Source organism: Pogoniulus pusillus, chromosome 1 (assembly GCF_015220805.1).
Source record: "Pogoniulus pusillus isolate bPogPus1 chromosome 1, bPogPus1.pri, whole genome shotgun sequence".
Lineage (NCBI taxonomy): Eukaryota > Metazoa > Chordata > Aves > Piciformes > Lybiidae > Pogoniulus > Pogoniulus pusillus.
The window spans coordinates 15,726,711-15,752,052 of NC_087264.1; the positions used below are offsets into that span (position 1 = coordinate 15,726,711).

Genomic DNA, 25,342 nt, shown 5'->3' on the forward strand with positions numbered 1-25,342 from the left:
GACTTTCTCTCTAAAAATGTATATCTGAATAAAAATATGAGGCATTAACACATATAAAATTCTAATACTAAAAGTAATAGATCGATAACAGCTATTTCTACATCACTAATCATTCTTTTCTTCCTCTTCCCCTCCCCGTCCCCTCATCTTAAAAACAGTTCTAACTTTCTGTTGGGACAGTATTTATTTTACACCAAATATGCTATCAGTTTCAGCTCAATCAGCATAGACATTGTCAGTTTCTATGAGAGGAAGATGATGGCAATAGAAAAATGATAGTCACAGTGTGGAAATTTTAGATTCTTCAAAACTACAAAATCATGTATCGAATGTTGAAAGAGGAATATAATTACATGGGAACTATACTAATTTGTTTGATACCAAATAAAAATGCAGATTTTAACACTGCTGAGAAAGTCTTCCATGCAGCCCAGAAAGACTATGTGATGTGATTTTTTTTTTGCCCTTTTTGGTAGCTGGGAGGGGAAATAAGAGATTGCTTTTTTGTTTGTTTGTTTTGATTGTTCTGGTTTGTTTTTTTGTTTGTTTTAAGCAAAGTTTTTCTTGAGCTAGCTGTCAACATCTGCTATGGATCTGGATAAGAATATGATGTTTAAATAAAATGTGTAACTTAAAAAAAATCTGGGAAGAAAATAAGTATTTCTAAGAGCTCACAATCTTAGAAAAAATAATCTGAAATACAGATAAGTAAATTTATTATGTGCTTTTATAGAGGGAATATTAAAAACCCAATACAACATAGCAATAAAGTACAAGAAACAAATACATAGAAAGCCTGAACAAAAATTCTGAAGCTAATTTATTTTAAATGTATTGAGAATATTCTTCCTTTCACAATTTCTGCAGCTTTTAGTATTTAACATCTCATTCAGTACCAGGACTGTTCTTGAAGAGAAATTCTGCCTATAAACAGAAGGGTTTCAAAGTTATACTTACGTTCAAGTCTCACATTTTAAAAGTCACACACATATACAAAAAAAAAAGGCAGATACATTGTTTTAAATTCACAGAATGTGTTAAATGGCTCTACAATGTACTTTCTGACATACAGCAAAAGAAACCTCTTCCCCAGAAACACCATCTACTTTGTTCTCCCTTTTGGTAGCACTCAACCCCATCTCTATTGTGGGTAAGAGAAGGAAATAAGCTTTCTATGACAGTATCACTCCATGGAGAATCCGAAGGCATCCCCTAGGGCTCAATTTCTGGATCCAGAAGAGTAGCTAAGACAGCTCTTTAAAAGTCATGCAGTTAGGGGAGATTTCATGCTCCTACCTCTACTGTAGATGCTCTACATCTACAGATGTCATTTATCAGAATGCAAAAAAGATTAAAAGGATTTAACAGTCCTTAGTGCCTAAAGTGACACACAAGTTTTCACTTGGTTAATGTTTCTTTTCATCAAAACAATAATAACTTGTTAACAACTTTCTTGAGATGAGCAGAAACAGCAGCACTACAACGTTACAGCATCTCAATTCTTGTCTGAATGGCATGCTGACCCTGCTTGCAGCAGAAAGTTGAACTAGGTAACTTCTAAAGGTTCTTTGCAAATTAAATTGTTCTATGAATGTCTTACAGGATTTACTCATTAATTTATCTGTGTATTGTGAAGGGAATTACAGGGAAAAAATATTAATCGTTACAATAACCTGTTGTGTCTAGATGGGTGTAAGCAGGATAGAGAGTGATGTCCCCCTTTCTGCAGATCTCTATGCCACAGCAGAATTCCCAAGATAGGATATGCAGAGTGCACAAACAGAAGACAAATCAACTCCCCTAGTGATTCTTCTCCTGTTACTATTTGGCAAAACTGGATTATGCTTGTGCTTGATACACAGTATCCTATAAAGAATAGTTACTGTATTTTTAGTTTGCATAATAATTTCTCATCACCAGAATTGAAAAGATTAGCTGTTAATTAACTGCTATCAGGACAGTGGAGATAAAGAATTCAAGTGTTTACATTCTTTGTCTCTACGTGAATGTTCAAATATACTTAAGAACAAAAGAGCAACTTCCTTACCAGAAAATCGACAGGATCATCTGGTCTGATCCTACAGCATTCATTTATCCCTTGCATAAGTGTTGGCATGACATTCTTCATTAAATAGTTACGTAGTGGAATGGACTGGGCCTCCAATAACTCTTGTTCTTGTCTTTTCACTTCCTCCAGATTTTTATTCTACAAAAATTGAACAGAATCATAAGATTTATAACATCTGCCAAAGAGCACTTCAATAAATAATAGTGAAAAAAGTGGTGTTAGAAGCTGTTGACAGAACTTTTTAAAGTTGTGCTTTGACAGGAAGATCTGTGAACTTCTTATTAAAACACACAGCACACAAAAAATCAAATATGAAGGAAACAGAAATAATCTCCTTAGTAAAATCTCTTTAGCATCTAAAAGAACACATTCTGAAGTCTTCCAGTGGTCCTGTTTCCATAAGATACTTGGCAGAACAGTTGGAATACAGTGAATCACTTAAAAAATCAGCGCTGCTGCAAATGCAGAGGATTTCTTGAGGGTTCTCTGAACTAAAGGGGAGGGAGAATATTGTTAGCCAGAAGAAAACGCCTACTCTCTAAGTCGTGTTGGATTTTTTTTTTAGTTTGGTTTGGGTTTGGCTGCTTTGTTTTCTTTTGATTTATGTCAGTTTTCAAAGGGGATAAGAGTTGACTAAACACACACTGAAGTACATCTGTTTCGACCAGCTAAATTTATTCCGGAATTGGGGTTAAATTGAATACGATGAATACACTCAAAAAGTGTGGGAGAATAAAACCACTGAAGTTTAGTTTCTTTCACTTAATAGCATTCATACTTGTCATCATTTTAGCCAGAGATTACTCAAAACCATTTTTATTGTCCTCTCTTCTCTCATTTTATTCATCAGTAGTCTGAGTCATAGATCACTAGAACGAGCAGAAAAATACTCTGAAGACTACTTTTCTACACGCAAGGCATAAGACAAAAAAACTAACGGTTAAGATTAAACTGACATGCCAATATCTGGAAAAGACCTTTTATTCACTCAATCCAGGAGTGCTATTGAATAAATCCTGCAAGTAGTTCTTGGTCACTACTCAGAGCAGTAATCTACAGTTTTAAGAGCAAATGAAGTTGCTTAGATTTCCTGAGCATTTAACAAGTTAACAGCACAAATGTAAGCACACTTTTTATTTAAACACCCATTTAAAGTTTCTATAATGCCCAGTTTGCTCTCCAGAAAACTAGATGGCTCTGAATTGGATACAGCTAAAAATGTGTTAAGTACCCTTACTAATCTTTTAGACACGTTTACAAAGGGTACAAAACACTATTTAACGTTGAATGGAGCTGTAAATAAGCATAGAGATAACAAAACTTACTTGTAAACCAACATAAGGGCAATGTAAACACTTCTTTAGAAGTGTTTTCAGAGCAGTATTTCCCCACAGATGTATATAGGCATTCAAAGATAAGAAAAGGATTTCTCTCTGGAGTAACCAGTTTGGTTTTAAATAGCTCTAGAATAAGACAATAGAAGAACTGCCTTCTGGTGAAACAGTCTGTCTCTGAGTGAACAACAACATTCTTACAATACACATTTCAGGTTATGTCCTTAGGTGTGGCAAAGCAAATAAGAAAAAAGTATTGTGTGCAAATCCTGTGAGATCAGGTAGTCTAAATACCAAACACTCATTGAAGCATTAGCAAACAGCATCTTTCAGACTGTATTAGGAAGTCCTCACTGAACTGAGGGTTCAGCTCTCAAAGGTGTTCTCTTGCAAGCTCAGAAAGCTTTCTGCGATGAAGACCAGAATATTGATCCTTGCCAAGTTAAAAATCTTGTTTGAAAGGTATGACAAATAAGACTTGGTCAGCTGCTTAGAAGTGCACAAAGCACAAAAGTTCTATAAGACTGGTTATCTAAAACATAAATAATAATACTTTCCCAAAAATAAATATTAACCTACCCACTCTTCCCATTTTGCCATTCTTTCAGCTCTTTCTTTAGCTTCTTCACGCTCTCGTTCAGCTTTTTCTTGAGCTTCTTTGACAATGCGTTCTTCAGCTGCCTTGTGTTCCAATTGCTCCTTTTCTTCATCTGTCAAACCATAATTCCGAGGTTCTCCAATTTCTTTGATTATCTCTTTCAGAATAAATCTGTTTTCGGGATCTTCAAGTTTGGCTACATCTTTTAAATGATACAAGAAATAAACTTTTGAGTTTTTTATCAATTAATCAATGGACATTAATAAAGAACTGCAAGATGTAGAAATGTATTCATGTTGTGCCAATTTTCAAGTGTAAGATGTTCATGAAGGAAAATAATATATACTATATTATGAAATATATATATGAAACACATAGTATATATATATATACAAGTGTATTTTTTTTTCTACACAAAATTTTCCACATCTGATTCTTTTAACAGAGAAAATAGTTTGTGTCTTTAAGGTCATGTAAGGGAGTGATTTACTTAAATAAGTTTCAAAAAACTAATTAAAATTGTTCTTACAATTATTCTATCAGTTTCTGCTTTCCTAAATTTTGAAGCTTGAAAATTAAGTTATTTGCTATCATTGATGTTCCCCTGTCACCAATCTTATGTCAACCTATCCAGATGGATAAAATCATAAGCTTTTCACCAAGTGTCCTCCCGAGGTTACACAATAGGTTATTAGAAATTGTCTACAAGCTCTAAAGTTTTCACTCATACAGATTTACAAATACACAGATCTATTTTACTATGTTTTATCTACAAAAAAATTATGTCGTTTCCTGTAGGAACATAGAGACTGAACAAGATCTTTCTTTCCTTCTCCCTGGAGGGTATTTGTGTATTAAACTTCAGAAAAAAAAGAAAAAAAAAGAAAGGAAAGAAAGGAGGAAAAGGGAAGGAAGCAGGGAAGGAAGGAGGGAAGGAAGGAGGGAAGGAAGGAGGGAAGGAAGGAGGGAAGGAAGGAGGGAAGGAAGGAGGGAAGGAAGGAGGGAAGGGAAAAGAAAAGAAAAGGAAAGAATAGAATAGAAAAGAAAAGGAGAAAGAAAGAGAGAAAGAAAGAGAGAAAGAAAGAGAGAAAGAAAGAGAGAAAGAAAGAGAGAAAGAGTGAGAGAGAGAGAGAGAGAGAGAGAGAGAGAGAGATAGATAGATAGATAGATAGATAGATAGATAGATAGATAGATAGATGGATAGATAGTGACTATTTGACTATTTCCAGGGCTTCCTGGTCTCTGTCTGCATTCAGTGTAAGCAGGTATCTGGCAGAAAGTATATAGAAGTGTGCATGGCAACTAGGAATAGTGGGCATTGCAGGTATCCAGAGAATACAGAAATTAGAAGTTTCTTCTGTACTAACAGACTGGAGATGTAAAGGCACATAAATGGTTAAGGAGAGCAAGTGGAGGAGGGAGAAAATCAAAAACAGCTAGAATACAGAGTCAAGACGACAATACAGTAGCCATACTCAAGTTTTTGAAGACTTTTGAATGCCATTGGCAAAGCATGCTTCCTATTTTCATTTCAATCACTAATTCAGATGGAAGATAACTGTTCAGTACTAACACCATCATTCCAAGAGGTTAAGTGCTTGCAATTTGGACCTGAAGTCCAAATTCTGCTAAAGAATTGTAGAGAAAGTTAACATAATTCTACATAATTGTTTTTGTTTTTATAGCTTCATCTTTCAAAAGGTCAGGAGTTGCATTCCTGAAATATTCTAAATTAAAAGAATAATACATTGTCTATGTCAAGCACTTCTGCAATTTTATCTGCACCTAGATACAAAAATTACAGTGCAAACCACTTTTTGAGTCATGTGAAATATTGCTGATAAGTCTCTTAGCATTGAATTTGAGGACTCAAAGTCTGTGCTTTTTCTTAGACAGCCAAGCAAGATTACAGTTAAAATATTACAGCAATCATAATTAACTGCATTTATACTCAAAAATAAATACCTTTTAAATAAAAACCAAGCCTAACACTGACACTAATTGAGGTCTTCAAAAGAAATTGCTGTTTTAATTTTAACATGTCTTATTGTAGATGGCCTAACATGCCTGTGTCACTGTCCTCAATCTGCAGATGAGAAAAAGCAAGACACAAGATAACTGACTTGCAGACTTTGTGCAGTGAGCCAGTGCAGCAAAATAGTTTCCAGAATCTTGAAGCCCACTCCTTTGTACTAGCTATATTTCAGACTCAGAAGATATAATAAACATAAAAGCTATTAATAAAGCTCTGTGCTATATAATTTTCTAAAATTTAGGTGGAAGAAAGATCTGATTAATTTTTAGTAAATATTTAACAAATCAAGCACATTTTTTAGCCATTCCACACTAAATTCCTTCAGAATATGACTGAGAAATGAGTTTGCTCTCTGCTTAAATCTGATGCTATTTAATTCTATAGATCTGATAAACCACCTAGACCACGAGGTAGAATGGGGTTGAGAGGCAGTATTTGCAGAGCTGAAGTTATATTTGTTACCTATCTTCACCAGTTTACATACTTTGGTGGGTAACAATCAGTGGTGTAAACAAACATAAAGAGGCAGTTCTTCAGATAAACAGGACGCAAAGACAATGTTCCTTTGAAGGTGAAATCAACACTGCATACTGAATGTGAAAATCGTCTGGAAGTCGCTCAGTGTCATAGTTGTGATACCTCAATAATGAAAATCAGTAGGGCAGTGAGTTTCCTTATTTGGAATGGACTAGAGTGTAAAGAGTGATAGTTTGGCATAATTCTTATCAGAAAACACTGCAATATTCTAATGTATACACTTTATAGGCCCAAATGAAACAAAACTCTCTTGGACAGTGCTACTACTTACATATGCAGAAATGTATAACATAAAAATATGACTAACCGATGACATCAGTCCTTAATATTCACCATTTCTTACATTTATTTTCTGCAGCATAATTGCATCAATTCCAAAATTATTACATTAACACAACATTATTATCACTGCTGTATTTCCTAACAACACATATATGGTATTATTCTCAAGATAATCTCCTCACATCAATGATAGTGATAGTGGTATGTGAATAGTGATAGTGAGTGACTTAATAGTCAAGCTTCAAAATTTAGGAAATTAATAAAATAAAAATGAAGAAATCAGTTATGATTGAAGCTGTTCAACAAATAACTTCCAATAACTCATCTCAAATGGACATTCTATATATCAGCAGTCTGATTTTAGTTCCAAGATTTCCCCTTCCTTCTTTCTTTTCATACCCTATGTCCTTCTCTATTTTTCTTAGGGATGCTGTCACTCTGATTTCACTGGTTTTGAATAATCAGATAATTGTACCCTCATGATTTCCAGAGATCAGAAATTTCTAGATAGGGAAGAGAGATATTTTCTACATAGGGAACACATATTTTCTCATACACTATAGAACAAAATACATTCACTCCTAGCCTTCCGCCTCTAAATTCTAATCCTTTTCTTTCATGCATTATCATTTACAGATTACCCATATATTGTCAAGGCATTTGAGGACAAGTCTAAAGACAAATTGTAAGCACCTGTAACAATGAAGGCCCATGAAAGTATAATATTACACCAGTCTGGAAGGATGCCAGCACAAAGATCTGTAACCTAAGTCAGAAAACTATTTTGATCGTTCAGTCTACAAAAATGAACAATAAACCCCTCTATTTTTTGGAACAGATTAACCATACAAGAAAAATTCAGAATCCTTATAAGTACACAGATATTTTTGCAGGTGCATAATTAATGCTTTTTGTATCTGAATTCTGCAATGTCTTTTATATATATATATAAAAAATATTTTAAAATTACTAATATTTTATCTACCATTTTCATTGTTTCATACCAATGATCTGAGGATGTATTTCAAGTTCATCAAAATAGTTGAGAACAGTTGTATCATCTGTGTTAAACTCTCTGAAGAGGCTCAGAGATGGCAAAAACTGGTCCTGGGTGTAATGAGTTCCAGCAACAATTCTCTCTGGCAGATTTATTATTCTGTTTATAAGGAATTCATCAGATGCAGTCAAAGAAATAACAAATTCTGTGAAGAACAAGACATCATCAGCACCCATATATTATTGGTTTTCCTCTTTCTTGCCTACTTAGTGTTAATAATAAATTTTAAACCACAACTGAACATAAATAGATGTGAATTATATGTATCTTCATAAATAATTTAATCAAATGCTTATATTCAACTTCTCCAGTTAGAACAACCCAACAATATTGAGATGTGTCTGCAAAGAAGCTACACATTCCAGTTCCACCAAATTATCTTAGTACTATCAGAAAGACTATTCTTGCAATAAACTGGACAAATATGCTGCTTATTTCAAGAATAAGAATAGTAATGCAGGGCAGTCCAAATTTCTGAGAAAGCTATCGTACAATCAATATATCTAATCAGTAAAGGAGGAAAAACATTTCCTATGCAGCCAAAGCAATGAGTAACACTGGAAAATACAACAACTCACTATTTTCATAAGTCATCAAAATTCATCACTTTGTATTGTGATATTTTAATCTCACAGATAACATTGCACCTGCTGATTTAAAGTAAACTAATACATATATCTATATCTATCTATATATATAAAAATCCAAATAATACGTTAAAGACATTACTGCATGCCATAAATTGTCAACTGGTAGAATACTAGTAGACCAAACCAAATCTTTCAAGGATCCTCTCATCATTTCAGAAGTCTCATATTTGTGATTTCATCAGGCTGAATCTTGCAGTATTTTATTAAATCAACAACAAATTTATATTTATTAAATATGACTGTAAAGGTCAATCAGAAGAACACTATTGCCTCAACATTGCCATCAGAAACGGGGACAACAATAGACCTAGAAACTTAGGCTAATATCTTAACATGGGTTTGCAGCAGACTGCCTGAAGGAGCAGTTACTGATTCCAAGAATGGAATGCAGTATCCATGGATACACAGGTGCAAACATTAGAACTGCATGGTACAGAGGCCGTGGTACCATTCTACAAGACAGAAAGACTGATCACACTACTGTCTCAGCTCATTCTGGTGGAGCAAACTACGTAACTGCTGTCCAAAAAAGATGGATATCTAAGCGTTGATGAGGAAATTGTGAACCTTAGGCACATTTGCTCATTATGATGCCATTATAACACAAAAACACACCTCCTGGTTGAAAGCCTTGGACACTGCTCTCTAGCCACATATGGAAGCCTTGCTGGACAAAGGCTGAGATAGGAAAAAAGAGGGCTTCTTGGCAATGGCACTTCAGAAACTTCCCTACCTCGGACTGCAATGATCAAAGAAGATGATTGGCAGGACTCTGCCTGGAGCTGAGACCCTAGGGATGTTATCTTGGACCACTGGTGGTAGCTATCATCCTCTCTTTTCTCTTTACTTTACTCTTCTCCTTTTCCTGTCAACATTCCTACCTATTGCATGCTGCTTTACAGGCAAAAAGTAAAGTTTTGCTGTCGATTGAGGCAAACCCCCTTTGGTATGTTCACCTTCATTTTTCACACTTCAAGATCCCAGCAAACAAACCATCATGTGTCCACTGAGTGGACTTCATATAATTTATCACAATATACTCTTACATTTTTGTTGATATAATTATTCAATACTACTAAAACCTGTTAAATGAACAAAGCCAGGAAGTAATCTTTCCGGTATCAAAGAGAAGTTTTCAGAATTAAGTATAGCCACATTCCCCTTACCACCTTCTTCTAGAAAAAAAGCTCACCCTCTTCTAGAAAAAAAGCTCACCCTCTTCTAGAAAAAAATCAAGAAACACAAAAAACCCCCCAAGAAAACCTTCCCAAAACAACAAAAATCCTTTCCAAATCATACTGTTTTCTAAAATAAGTTTTCTCCAATATTGAGAAAGTATCTTCTTAAAACAGATCCCATGCTTGGAGTACTTTCATGGGAAAAAAAGGGGGACTTCTCCAGTTCATCATAATGCATTCACATTTTGAAATGGAGGTTAGAAGTGCTCTTATTTTCAGGAAGAACAGAAATTATTTCCTTCACAAATCAGCAGTTCATAATTGTTTACAAACTTCTTGGAAGTCTGTTTTTAGATCAAAACTTTCTCCCCTTCAGGTAAGTCTAGAAACTAAGAAATTTTTCAGAAAGTTGTGGATTGTCTTCAGTTCCACCAAAGGCAGTAAATTATCATTTATGGAAATGCTAAGTGTTTGAGATATTCAACCTTTATACTATCTAATTTTACACATCTTCTAAGGCAAAATATGCTAAATGTATTTCTTGAATGTAGTCAAAACTTACAAAGAAAACAATAATAGCAAAAACATCAGGATGAAGTAATTTCTGCATGGATGACAATCACCCTTTTAATTCCCAACTTAACTAATATATTAAAATGAATTTGGTAATATCTTTCAAGATATCACACTACAGATAAGCTTCTTAATATGCCAAATTCAGGATGAATTACAAACAGATAGAGTGATATTTTATACTTCTTGTTGATGGCAGCAGTATTTGAAAACTCCTCTGTTTATTTTAAAAGAAATCTATCAAACTTACCAGGTATGATTAATTTGTCAAATTTAGGTATTTTTCTTTTAATGTCTTCATTTTCCACTACAACAAAGGTAAGAAATTATTGGCATTTTCATCTGAAGCCACAATATAATTATATTAGCTAAAAATGTGACCAGTACAAACACAAGTTTGTCTATTGTTGGAAATTAATCTAACCTGGATACCAGTTCAGAGAATTCATTAAGTAATTCTGCCAGTCATCATAGCATTCTACCTTGGGACTGTAATAGTTATTTGTCTATAGAGTGTAAATATGAACATGCATATGCAATTTTAAAATATGTCCATAGTGCTGGTCTGACCCTGGTCCCTCCTGCCAAAACCAGAGACAGGGCTCAGAACAGTGAGTAGAAATATTGCAGGCTAGCATAGTTACAGTGGTTTCTGACAGTAAGTATCTGCTGTTCTGAATAGTCAGTAAAAGTGCCTGAAGGGCATCAGCTGAGGACGAGAATTTACAGCCCAGCATATTAAGCTGAACAAGACTGTTTTTCATGTTTCTTCAAACCTCATGATGCAATGTACCCGTGAAAATAAGTCTTGATCTTAATGCATGAATAGTGCTTGCTCCCAATTTGAAAGGTATGTTACAGAACTCCTCTGAAGTCATATATACTGTAGCTAATCTAATATACCCACTCTAATACAGATCACAAAACATGTACTGGTGCACTGGCTAGATCCCCTCATAAGCAGCCCTTAAATATTATGACAAAATTCTGCCTTAGTGCTTGTTTGATTGGAGTAGACCAATGGGCTCTGGGAAACCTGATCTAATTGAGGGTGTCCCTGATCACTGCTGGGACCTTTACAGGTCCTTCCAACCCACATAATTCTATGAACACAATAAAAGAAAGCATCCTCCATATTTGTGCTTTTAATTAGTACTTTGTCAGCAAAGATGATCTGAAAACTACCTTTTGCTTACATAAAGTGCGTTATAACGCTTCCTACATTTTAAGCATCATGTGAAAATAACTTCATTTTGTGTCATGCATTGTAGCCATCACAGTGCTGATGCACTTGCTGGCATGGAGAACAATAATGGTTATGACACTATTAGGCAGCAATAAAAACAAACACAGCAGTACTTACAGTTAAAAAGATCTTTTGCCTGCTCATAGGTCTCCGGAAACCCATCTAAAACATACCCCTGATTCCTACAAGGCATAGATTTTAGCTTATCCTTTATAAATTGAACAATGTACTGATCTTCTAGATGACCTAAGACACAAAGAAGGTTCATAAGTACCTAGTTTATGGAAAAGAGCTATCTGGAATTAAAAGTTTTTATTAATTTATCAAAGAAACTTCTACAGATAGCCTAAAAAAATTATGTGTTTGGAGTTACAATTTGTATATTACATGTTGCCAACAATCTATGGAATACAAATGTGTACCTATAAAATAAATTTCATTGTTGCTTACAAGGATATAAATAATAATACTTTAGTGATATTAAACAATAAGTTGGGGGAGGTGTTAAATAATGCAATCAGCTTTTAAACAAAATGGCAAAGAACGAATTACAGGAAAAAACCTGAGAAGACTATTCTCTATGTACAATTAACAGTAAGACCTAAAAACAGTCTTGCAAAACAAATATGAGATAGGTTTTGCAAGTTTCTTTTTCAGATTATTAGATTGAGATGTGAAATGGTTTATTAACTTGGCCTACATCGTTGAGCAAATATGTGCAAGAAAAAAGTTTGGCTTGACCTGATTTTTTTGTCCTTTTACAAACATTGACTCCAGTTTCCTAAATTATTTTTCATCAGCTTTTAGAAGTGTTAAACATTTATAAACCACTCTAATAATGAAAGTATGTTACTATTTAAAAAGGCATCATTACTATAGATTTTCAAAACCTGCCTGGACGCATTCCTGTGTGACCTGCCCTAAGCTGTCCTGCTTTGCAGGGGGATTGGACTCCACCTCTGGAGGTCCCTTCCACCCCCTAGTATTCTGCAGACATTAAAATTCTTCAGCAAATGCCATTTACTTTTTAGAAATGGCCTAAATTATATATGAAGAACTTCAAAAGCCACAGTTTCATAAGACAGTGCACTCTTACGTTTACAAAATATATACCTTCCAATATATAAAGGATACAATATAAAACATTGTATTTGATTTTTAACTTAGGTACATACAAAAGGCCATGGCTCAATTCTTGCTTTTTAACATTTGCAGTGTTGCACTTGTTACTAAAATTCTGTCTCAGTACTTTGATTTCCTACCTGCATTCTCCTTCATGCTTTCTTTTACTGTAGCTAATAACTCATGTGCTGCTTTTACATTTATACCCTCCTCCTCTTCATTATTTTCCCCCTGTTCTTCCACATGGTCAGAGTCTGTTTCTTTGGGAGCCACAATTCTCTCCTGAAGACAAGATCAGAAATATGAATAGGCTCAGAAATTCCATAACCCTTTTTTCACACACATATATATATACAATAAAAAGAAAATAAATATTAAACTATTAACTTCACATAATGCTCTTGGACAGTGAAATAATGAGCAATGACCAGTCTCTGAGAACAGTTTAGTGCATCCCCCAGAGGTGGTCAGTGTATCAAAAGATATTTCTGTTCTGAAAGAATTAATTATAACTAATTTTAAAATTATGCCAAGTATTTTTAAATCATATATATATATATATATATATATATAAATAATAGCAGTATTAGAAAACAGTAACACACCAGATTTGCTATTGTTTCAGAAATCACATCATTTATCTTAATGTGATGTAGTTTGTAGTGCTTGCAGAGCTCTTCAGCGATGGTAGATTTGCCAACCCCAGGAGGACCATGAATGTAAATTTTAAGAGGCTAGAAAAAAAAAATTACAGATATAACATCATTCAAACAATATGAATGTTTTAATGTAAAGGGAACAATCTTTTTACTGTAACTAATAGGAAATAACAAGCATTATAACTGAAAATGAAAATATATTTTAGTTTTATTCATTTATTTATTTCTCACCAAATAACTCCTACATTATCTATAGGCTTTGAGTAACAAAGTTGTTTGATTTTGATATGCCATTTTACCATTGGAGACACACTTCTATTTAGTAGACTCACAGATCAACTTGCAGTGGCCCTATCGGTTTTTGAATGATCAAAAGGGACAAAATAAATAGGATGAAATAAATAGGATGAAATGAATTTTGAAGTGAGGAGGCAGATATTCCATTGTACACATACAATAGTTCTATTTTCCAGCTGAGGTAGAGTTGTTGTCATCACAGTGATTATTAATCTTGAAAATTTCAGATCCATCACAGTCTTAAATTATGATCAGTTTCACATTTCACATATCTCACTCACAGATGAATAAGTGTAATTAAGAATTCAGTATACACTATCAAGTATATTATTCAACAAACTCAGAATCATAAGTCATTAACTGCCTATTTTAATTCATTAAGTTTGACAGTACAAATGATAAATTTAACAGGGATGGAAATCTAGCTAGCCTTCCCTCTCCTTGCCATTTGGAATGTCTCTATTTTGTAGAGACATACATACTCAGATCCAACACTTAAACCCAAAAGCAGATATTATAATCTTTTCAGAAACATGCAGGGTTTTTTTAAATGAGCAACCTTGAATGCTAGTACCCATGTCTTGTTTCGTACCTCCTGAACTCTTGTTCAGAGTTTGAAGAAGATTTAGGCATGCTGAACAGCTTTATCGTGCTTATCAATACTTGAATGTATGCAAGCATTTTTGTGCACCTTTCAATAACTTTCCCTATACATTTTAATACAAAAGCTCTAAATATTAAGCTACTGTAGGAATCAACAAAGTTGATCAGTGCACTCCACAAGAGAGCAGAGTAAAATGAAAGCTACCTTGCAATTGAATATCCTGGTTCACTAAAACAATGAAGAACACAAAATATTTGTTTAACTACTATTATAAAAAAACCCTTAAATAATAGAAACATGTATTTCATGCTTGAGACATGAAATACAGAAACTAGTTTCGAAACAGCAACTTCTCCATCAAGATGTGTATTTGCATTTAGAGGGTCTCAATTTTAGGCATAAAAGAAAGAGAATGTAATAATTACATCTGCCTGTGTGCATGCTTCTGTAGCCTCACCTAGGCTATCCTGCTTTGGCAGCGAGTTGGACTTTATAATCTCCAGAGGTGTTTTCTAACTTCTACTGTCCTATGATTATTGTTTTGATTAGTATTCCTTCTATTTTAACTTCCTCCATTTAATTTGCAGGTTTTATGTTAACTTGTTTCATGCTTATTCATTCTTCCATGTATTTTCATCTAAATAAGCTAGATCTCAAGTTTATATAACCACTGCTATTGGGGAAAAAAGGAAAGACACATTCTGAAAATAGTGTAGACCAAACCATTACCAGTAATCCCCGACTTTGCTTGTATTCCTTGACAATTTGTTCAATGTTCTCCACCAGTCCTGCCTGAGAAACCCACTTAATGTTGAAAATCTCATTCAGAAACATAGATTCCATTCGCAGATTCACAAGCAACATGTCCAAATGCATTTGCTGAGGGAGCAAAGAAATATTTCTTTATAAACTTAAGCTACACATATTAAAAAACACTGCCTTAAACTAGAGACAAGAATAGATGACTGAGAATAGAAAGATTTAAAGCACAGAGAAAGAGACTTTGTGCACAAAGGAAAGAAGACTTTAAACTTCATAAAAATATAAACGTTCTATCTCATGAAACATTAATAATTCTGTACAATACAAAGGTTTTATATAATGGCAGGAAATAACTCCTCTCATAAATTTATCAAGTACCCTTTTAAAACTATCAGGGCTGTAATATGTTTAGTCGTCCTATGAAGAATTTATTACAGATAAATAGATAAACCATGTATGCTGTTATTGTCAGACTTAACAACACATCATATTATTTTTTCTAAATTATTTTGTGCATTTTTTGTTAGAGTGCTCCAGTATATTTGGTGTAGCACTGACATCAGTGTTCCACTGTTTTTCTAAATCTGTTCTGTGATGGTTAAATTTTAGTTTGTTTGTTTTCTAAACTTAAACTCACCATCTACTTTTAGTAATTCTCTAGGGATAAATTCTTCTGGTGAAATAAAAAATAAATAATATACCTTGTGATTTTATACTTATAAGCTTACATCTTTTCCTTTAAGTAATAAAAGGAAAAAAAATGCTCACTGTTAACTCTTTACTCAGGAATGCATTTTCTTTTGGAATATTCTCAATTTTTCCTGGTCCAACATTTTTACTGATGCACTATCGAGAAAAAAAACATAACAAACCAAAAAAGAAATCAGATCATTAAAAAGAATTGTACAGGATTTCTGCAGATAAAACATGTTCTTTAAATTTTATGTCACATGATACCTGGAAAATCAGTATACTGATTTGAAACAGATTAAAGAAAACATTAAAATATTGTTAGTATTAAACAACTTTTTGTTATATATCACTTCCTCTTGCAATTAAAAAAAATCAAAACAACAAACAAACAACTCAGAATAACAGAAGAATGTTCTAAATCTCCTAAAACTATGTATGACTTCCTACCTAAAAGATATTGGGGGAAAAAATGAATCAAATCTCTTACCTGGATTAATTCTTGAAGGGTGTGCATAGATGCATCTACTGCAAGTACATAGTGAGATTTTGGTCTGCGGTCTGCTATATTTTGGACCACTCTGAAACAGCAAGTACAGTCAGCGCTGGTAGCCAGAGAATCATATTGGCCTTTCATTGTTAAATGCATTTCAGAATCAGTACAAGAGTTTGTAAAAGCCTTGCAGGACTCATCAGAGCACAACATTTTCATATATATTTTCTTTAATGAAGAAGCACAACTAGATACTTCAATTGAAAAATAGTTGAAATGAAACACAACTCTCTATCTGTCCCAATAAGAAGTGACAACCACTGTTCTTAAGCCTATCACCCCAATTTAAAAGCCTCAGTACTGTCCAATGTATTTGGATTTGTTATCTAGAGAAGTATCAGTCACTTTCAAGGGGAAATTTTTTTACTTACGCTGCTAAATCAACAACATGAATTGTTGGAATGAAATTGTTTCCATCTCCAAAAACAGGTAATGTAGGAGCCTCACTAAGCCAACCTGTCTGAAAAATACAGATGGAGAATGAAGTGAGGAAAAAAGGTTACTTTTAAGTAGCAGTAAAAAAAAGGAGCACTTGTTCAGCAGGCATATCTATATATTCAGGATTTAAAGTTCAGTTTCTTGAATGATTAATGGAATTGCAGTAAAGAAAACAAGTATTGGGAAATACTGATTGGCAGCCTACCAAACTCCAGATTTTTTTAAGAAAAATATTCTTTGATCTTGACAAATGTTATTTTAGATTCCAAATCAAAGAAATGCTTAGAAAGAAGAGAATATAATGCTGAGAAGAAAGACATTTTTCCTGACTTTATTGATATGACAGCTGTGTTCTCACTGTAAAGATACTGCTCAAAAAACATGAAAAACCTTTAAAATATATAGAGTTAAAAAATGGAAAACATTTCTACTTTAGGTAAAACATTTCAAAACAATCAAATAATTACTTGTTTATTTCACTAAAGCATTAAGCTTAACCTGAGATAATACCAAAGCTACTTTAAAAAAATTGAATTTGAGTGATTTGGACGCTGGAAATCAAATGAACCTTCAAAAACAGTTGGATGTCTACCTTAAAAAAGTAGTGCAAGACTCCTTCCTCAGCTCCATATTGATGTCCTGAGGCAACAATGTAAGTTGAAAATTTATGTTTGTTCTGTGAAGTAAAATCAACATGAAAGCTTTTATAAACATATGGTACTGCAAAGGGGACACTGACTTACTCTGAAACCTGAATACTTGTGTGATAAATATACAAAGTGTGCATATCATATCACTTAAAATTTGTGCCTAGAACTGTTGTTGCATACCTTGTAATGTCCTAAGTCATATTGTTAATATTTCATTTTAAAAAAGTTTTGCTCAACCATACTTGAAGTAACTTATCTAACTCAATGAAGTGCCCACAGAAGAGAGAAATGCAGGATTAATGATTTTATAATTGCTTTAGTATCATTTTGATAGTAAAAAAAAACCAAACCATTGTGAACTATCCACATATTTTTCCTAACTACATATCACAATCAAACCCATGTATTTTTTGTGCTGTTGATTATTGCATGATGTCAGAAACTTGTCGGTCCTGGCTGCCTCTTTATGTATAACGTTATGGCTTGGATCAGTGTTGAGGATGGTCATGATGAGAGCAAGAGAGATTTTAAAGTTATTTTACGGAGAAAAACTTCAAAGAATGTCTCTTAAATTAAGACTAGCCACTATGTTTAAGGTGAAACAAAATTAACAAATAATTCTCATGTCATAAAGATCCTAGACATTATAGATCTATTTAACACTCTGTAAAAGAACCTACTTTTACCAGTAGATGAAATAAATAACCAGATTTGGGATCTACTTTTGTGAAAAAAAAAAAGGCAATTTTTGTTATCATACTTATACTATCTCAGAAATCTAAAGCGAAGAATAGTCAGTCAATCCTTGATTACATAAGCAAAGCATCCTGCAAAGGGATGACAGGTTGTAAATCAGTGTATTGTATCTGTGAACATGTTTTTTATCTATTAACTTACAAAATAGAACTTTGTACTAAAAACTATCTCAACTCAATTGAATGCAGCAGTTTGCTAATAATCATGAGAAACTTTAAAATTTGAAGAGACATAATAAGTAGCATAAGAACTCCCACACTTAGTTTGCCTAAGTAGTATCATGATAGAAGCAGCCTAAGAAGTTCTGGGCAGGCTGCAAACATGCCCTGGGAGAAGACATGCATTTTGTCTCCTAGCATGAAAAATCTACCAGTTGTAAAAACGCAGGCGATGCTATTTCTCATCTCCGTTAAGAATAGTGTAACACACAGGATTTTCTTCCATTTACCTTCCAGTAGTTTCTTCAGTAGCAACTTGTGGAGACAAACCAAAATTCATCACTGAATGCTTTGTTTCATTGAAGTACAAAACCCTGTCACAGGTTCAAGTGCTCTAAAATTATCTATTTAGTGTCACAACTCGCATATATGAGAAGGTACTACCTGAGATGACTTGAATATACTTAAAAGTAAGATAATTGGTGGGCAAGGCGTTTTAGTCACATCTTCACGGCCCTGTGTAATATTCGTTAAAGCCACTAGATGTCACATTCTAGCTACTACGATTAGTTCTATGATTTGGTGGGGTTAAGTTTGTTTTATTCTAATAAAATGCTTGAAGTGGGAATCGGGTGTAAATTAATGGTTTCAGGGACTGTGATTCCACCATGAACAGAGCTGGGAGATTAAAAGCTCTTCCATCTGTCACAAGCAGATGTTGCTCCAAGGATTCTGAATTCGGCAGTGTCCTCTCTCCAAGAAAAGCTACACAGCCCGAATGCCCTGCCACAAAGATAAAGGTAAAAGATTGCTAGAGGTAAAAAGCAAAGACCTCTAGATCTCCACTCTTATAGAATTTTAAGTAGAATATAGGTGGGAGATACGCTAACTCAAAGGGACAAAATCTTGCATTAAGCAACAACAGCCATTAAATTGCACTCTCAACAGAAATGAAGGCTAAGACTTAGCCCATTCATTCCTAGGTGCAAAATTTCTCTACATGACTCACATGGCTGTTGAACCCTAAGATCTCCTAAAGAGTTATTTGCACAGGAAGGACATGGACTTGATGGAGCAGAACAAGAGAAGGTCCACGAAAATGATCAGGAGGTTGGAGCACCTCTGCTCCAAAGACAGGTTGAGGGAGCTGGGGTTGTTTAGCCTGGAGAAGGTTGTTCAACCTTCCAGTGCCTGAAGAGAACCTACAAAGAAGGATGGAGAGAGACTATTTACAAAGGCCTGCGGAGATAGGATGGAGAGCAGTGGTTTCAAACCAGAAAAGAGTAGCTTTAGATTGGACGTTAGGAACAAGTTCTTTACTGTAAGGGTAGTGGAACACTGGAACACATTACCCAGGGAGGTGGTTGAGGCCTCATCCCTGGAGAAATTCAAGGTGAGGCCTGACAGGGGTCTGGGGAACCTGATCTAGTTGAGGTTGCCCTGGCTTATGCAGAGTGGGTTGAACTAGATGACCTTTGGAGGTTTCTTCCAACCCAGACCATTCTATGATTCTGCGTGAAGTGGCAATGCTCTTATTTCTTTCACAGATGGCATATTCCCCAGATGTCACTGAATTTAGAAATGAATAAGAATAGTAATCTAGAAGTCTCCATCTGTCACAGGAAGCAAATGTTGATCTTTTGGGAAGAACAGATGCTTTAGAGACTTTCTGTTCCAAAGTGCTGATAGAAGCTAAAGCACGGCAATGATACTCACTGCAGCTCCCCCTGGAGTTGAGGAGGAAAAGGGCTCCTTTTCAAATGCAAGTCTTTCTAAATACTGTTCACTGTTTTTGCAACAGACATTCAGTCTAGCAAACACGCAGAAGTTAATTGGATTAATACCTTTGTTATGTAGTGACTCAGTGCTTTGGAACAGTCTGAAAAAATGAGTCAGTAGTTCACCTGGGTGTTATTGGTGGTAGAACTTATTGCAAGGTTTGGTGGACACTGTTTACAAGCTTCATGTCTCCACCACCACAAGCATGAAAGTTATTTTACAGTCTTATAACTCCATGTTAGCAGAGTACAAGAACAACTTGATATTACAAGCTGTAAACTAAGTTTTACTGCCATTCTGTACTATTAAACTGTTATTAGAATAGAATATAATGTCTACTGCTATGTTCTCAACAAGTAATGACAAGTAAGCTGATGAGGTCCAAAAAATGCTGAAGGAAGTGACTTTAAAACACATATAAAGTGATAACATATATTCTAGTTATTCTGGGTCATCCTTGTGGCCATGATTATGAAGTGAAATATAGGGTGGAATAAAAGTCTCCAAGTGCACAACCTAACCAGGAATGTGGTAGGTGTGGTTAAAGCATCTTTTAAGTATTTAAATGAGATATAATATTAGCATCAGTTGCTAATATTTAAAGATGATGCTTTCTTTTATCCTCAAGCCTTTCCTCACACAGGGCCCACCTTTAATTCTTTCTAATACAAACAATGAAACTATATTTTTGATGAGTGAAGACACCTGAGTTTTAAAAGATACTGTTTCTAAGTTCCATTACTAGGACTATGCTCTAAGTAAAATGATAAATAAACCTATTTTTACTAAAAAAAGCTCTTTACATACAGTTTTCCCAAGTTTGAGAACCAGTTTTTCAGCATTTATGTGATCCACAAAGTTAGGATGAGCTTTTCTTTTGCGATAATCTTCATCAGTAAACGGGATCTCAGGATCTTCCTATGAAGGAAAAAATGTGGCTACTATACATGTCTTAGAACAATTTTAAAAGGACTAAGTAGTTCAAGTAGGTTCTTAAAAATATTTTTAATTGTTTTAATTTGAAACTCTTACAATTTCTTAATCTGATACTTGAAGTTCAACATTTGGAAAATGTGAATAATTTAATTTCAGGATTTCAAATTAGATTTTAATCTTTTCTTATATTAAAAAAAACCAAACATTGTTAATATATATAGCATTATGCAAGCTTGCAAAACTCTTATCTGTAACCTAAATTCGAGAATTGCAATAGCATGCTATAAAGTTTTCCACATGGTTACTGATGACCCTGAACATATGTAGATATAAAAGGGTACCTACTTATCTGTCTATACCCTGACCCAAATATGCATTTCATTAAATATGTAGCAAATAACAATATTTTGTTATGACTGAAGGACAGTGCATACTGTGGTATAGGTCTTACCTCTTGTCCAAGCAATCCCTAATATCTGCCTGCTTTATAGTAGCACAGTGTCTAAACTGATCTCTACAGTGCAATAAACTGACAAAATTTGAGGTAGTGGTTCCAGATAAAAAGATCATGAGTAAAAACAAATTTGCTGACACTAACTTTATTAGTGAAATATATACTGAATATATGCTGAAATATATACTGAATTATTTTGTATAATTTAGTGAAGACTTTCCATTAAATGAAAAAAAAATAGAAAGAAAAAAAAAAGTAGTTGTGTTACTTACAGGGTCAGGGGGTTTGCTCTTTGCCCAGCTCATAATTGTTGAAATGAGGATGAATAATTTTGGTGTTGCAAAATGCTCTATTTCCATGTGTAGGGCTGTTAAATTAAAGCATAGGACTTAAGCTATTGTAGATTGTATTATTCAAACTGTATTCGTCCATTTATATAAAGGTCCTGTATAAACATTTGTACTGTAATGTTCTATATGATATGCATCTTTAAGCAAATATGCTTTATTTGGATTAGCATAAACCACATATAATAAATCGGGAAATAAAACAAATAGATAAATAACATTAATAAATAATGAAATTATTTGGAATCAACATAATCTCAACAGAGGCACCTATCATGAGAAAAAAAAAAACAACAATCTATCCTTAGAAATTATGCATCTTTACCACTGAGGTACAGAAAGAATCATAGAATCAACCAGGTTGGAAGAGACCTCCAAGATCATCCAGTCCAACCTAGCACCCAGCCCTAGCCAGTCAACTAGACCATGGCACTAAGTGCCTCATCCAGGCTTTTCTTGAACACCTCCAGGGATGGTGACTCCAATGGCAAATCACTCTCTCTGGCAAGAACTTCCTCCTAACATACAGCCCATACTTCCCCCAGCACAACGTGAGACTGTGTCCCCTTGTTCTGTTGCTGGTTGTCTGGAAGAGACCAACCCCCACCTGGCTACAATCTCCCTTCAGGTTAAGAAAACAGAAGAGTGGCTGTTTTCACGATGGAAATAGAAAACCTAGGGAATTCAAGTAAAACTTCTTTATTTTAATTTAGAGCAATGTAATTCAGTGTGGGTTATGTAACTTCTGATGCTATTCAAGTATTTACCCTGTAAACATGAAACTGTAATATTGTTTAACTTTCATATACAGAACAATATTACACTGTCACCATAAAATGATTCCAGATGCTTTTTAGAATTTGGATATAACAGCCAGGAGAAAGTTTCAGAACAACTATTAGCAGTATTTTGTATCCGACTTCTAAGTGATTAAAAAAATATATATATAAAATATGAAACATTATTTGAATATCACAGGAGCAGATTTTCTATCCACCTCCCTGTGCAAACAGATAAGATGATGGTTGATAGTTATTCAGGGAAATAACTGCCTACACAGATATGTCATTTAAAGTGTTGGACCATTCCATGATAGCTTCTCTTTCTCATGAATGCTAGAGTGAATTCCATGGTTCTTTGCTAATTTTTTGAACACGTAAATTTTTATATTACAGGAAACTATAAATCCCAAATAATGTTATTATGCATTTATGATAAATTTTATGTAGTAACCAATTTTCCGCTCAGCTGATAGCTATACTAACCAGAAGCAGCCCATGTTGCTTCTTCAATCTGATTTGCATCCTCAGTGATGTTGTATAATATAATCTCACACTCGAGCAGGTGACTTAAGAGCTCTTCTCGTGAAGAGTTCTGGGGGAAACAAATAGTTAGAATCTGTTGATAAAATAAAAAAAAATAAAAAAGAGAGAGAAATATCCAAATTTTGTTTTCAAGTTTACCATACTGATAAAATGTAGTTTTTTAACATGAAGATGTCAGAACAAATCCTAAAATGGATGACATACTTTATGTGTCAGATACAAGCAAGGTGACATAATGTAAATTAAACACTGAAACTTCTAATTTACAGTACACATTAACATAGGTCAAATAGTTGTACAGTTTTAGTGGTATTTTAGGATCCATACTTTCAGTGCAGTGACATTTATAGTTATTTTAAACAAGGATCAGTTGGTAGAATGGAGAAGACATTTTTAAAATGTCCATTTCCTTGCAAAATAACATACTATAATGTTTTGGTAAATGCCAAGTGTCATCACTTGAATAAGTGTAACAAACACCTGGGCAAGAGCAGTGATTAAGGTTAAATACTGCCAACTATAACTTTCTGATTGAAAAAATCAGCTGTATAGACATTTAGATCAATATTTTCAAATGTTTGAAGAGCCTCTGGATAAGGAATTTGAGACAAAGGAAATTATAGTTTCAGAAAACTAAATCAAGCAGTAGGTAATCACATTCTTAAAAGCAAGCCTTTTTTAACTAAGTAAACTCTGGATATATTTTTATACAAAGCTGTAGGTATACAGAGCAATTAGCTGCTAGTGAAATCTGTGATTTCAGTAAATGGTTAAGATTCTAAACTTGATTTCAAGCACTAGTACATTTATAGCACTGATAAAAGACAGACAAGAGAATAGGATCATTGACCTGAATGATGTCCTATCCATAACTATATTAAAAAAACCTCCAATACATTTATTTCAAATTTGAGCTCCTTCCTTTTACTATTTGCCACATTAGACTTAGCAGGGAGGGAGTATGCAGGATGCAGAATACAATACATGTATACACCTTACAGCTGCAACGAAAGACCATTTTATTAATGCGGGTGATTTTATACAACTTGCAATGTCTTTAATGTTGCTTAATGGCTATCTGAAATAAGACCCTTACTTACTGCAAATATTTCCTCTGCAAAATATGGTTTGACACTCTCTGGTTTAGAAAGGGTACCCACTATTTGGTAGGTTCCCTCCTTTGGCTCACTAGAAACTTCAGCAGATGAATTAATTTCATTTTCCTCCTCCTCATTCTCCTCCTCTTCTTCTCCAATGTTTTCAAGCGATGCCCCAACAATACATTTGGATAAATGCTGCAATATACAAGACACACATTTGTATGCAAATATATCGAACCCTACACATAGAATCAACCAGGTTGGAAGAGACCTCCAAGATCATCCAGTCCAACCTAGCACCCAGCCCTAGCCACTCAACTAGACCATGGCACTAAGTGCCTCATCCACTCTTTTCTTGAACAGCTCCAGGGACGGTGACTCCACCACCTCCCTGGGCAGCCCATTCCAATGGCAAATCACTCTCTCTGTGAAGAACTTCCTCCTAACATCCAGCCTATACCTACCCCGGCACAACTTGAGGTTCTCATGGGCTTGGGAAAGACACCAGCGCTATCTGACTAGCCGCAATCCTCTTATAGGTGATGTAGCTCAAAACACAGCTTTCCATTGAACAGGAAAATGCTAGGAAGTCCTCAACCCCAGCGGTAATGTTTTGTCTGACTTGTGTCCTACTACTCGAAGTGAAGGTGTTGGTGGGTCCCTAAGATGTCTCTGCTCTGCAACCTGTTCCGTCCCAGGTGACTGATCGTTCATTTAGAGAAATGTTCTCTCTCCACAGTGGCCAGCTGTTACCCAAGATCGCCCGGCCTGCTTTATCTAATTCCTGCTTCTAAGTCTCTTTTTTTCCCTCCTTGTTATCTTAACTCCGTTTTCCCGAGTCCCTCTTCTCATCCCGTTTTAGACGACCCCAGCTACCCGGCTGGCTTCCCGCCTCTCGCTGGAGGCCCGCCCACGCCCCCTATTGTGCTACCAGACGAGGGCCCAGCGGGAGGGCGAAGGCAGCCCCTTATAGCAGCGATGGCTGTAGGCCGCCCACTCGGTCACCTCGCCGACGTTGAGACCGCAATAAGAGTCAAGATGGTTGAGGAAGACGCGGCGGTTCCGCGCCGACTCCGCCGCCATCCCCGCAGCCTGCCGTGGGGACGCGGCCCGTTGCCGTGCGACCGCAGGCGGCTGCGCAGAGCGCGCGGCGC

At 34.9% G+C, this 25,342-nt stretch overlaps 1 protein-coding gene across 3 annotated transcripts; it reads right to left on the minus strand.

Annotated features, from left to right (window-relative positions):
* Positions 1-788: 788 nt before the first annotated feature.
* AK7 (adenylate kinase 7) lies at positions 789-25,289 on the minus strand. Of its 3 annotated transcripts, none has more exons than XM_064142001.1 (18): positions 25,194-25,289; positions 24,189-24,383; positions 23,029-23,137; positions 21,689-21,783; positions 20,834-20,944; positions 17,276-17,359; positions 16,617-16,705; positions 16,183-16,273; positions 15,771-15,848; positions 14,970-15,119; positions 13,286-13,414; positions 12,821-12,962; positions 11,676-11,804; positions 10,563-10,619; positions 7,859-8,056; positions 3,982-4,202; positions 2,048-2,206; positions 789-924 (listed from the first exon to the last, which is right to left on the minus strand). In XM_064142001.1, the coding sequence occupies exons 1-18, from the start codon at positions 25,269-25,271 to the stop codon at positions 886-888; spliced, it is 2,154 nt and encodes a 717-aa protein (XP_063998071.1). In that variant the 5' UTR covers positions 25,272-25,289; the 3' UTR covers positions 789-885. The 3 variants fall into 3 exon arrangements, with proteins under 3 accessions (XP_063998071.1, XP_063998065.1, XP_063998078.1); XM_064141995.1 differs by having other exon boundaries at positions 23,029-23,161; XM_064142008.1 differs by lacking the exon at positions 25,194-25,289 and adding an exon at positions 24,653-25,111 and having other exon boundaries at positions 23,029-23,161.
* Positions 25,290-25,342: the final 53 nt, after the last annotated feature.

Coding starts and splice junctions, on each gene's coding strand:
- AK7 (XM_064141995.1), bottom strand. CDS start 25,271: ATGGCGGCGGAGTCGGCGCGGAACCGCCGCGTCTTCCTCAACCATCTT. Junction 17,360..20,833: donor TTCTCAAACTTGGGAAAACT/GTATGTAAAGAG, acceptor TTTACTTCACAG/AACAAACATAAATTTTCAAC. Junction 16,706..17,275: donor TCTTGCACTACTTTTTTAAG/GTAGACATCCAA, acceptor TGTATTTTTCAG/ACAGGTTGGCTTAGTGAGGC.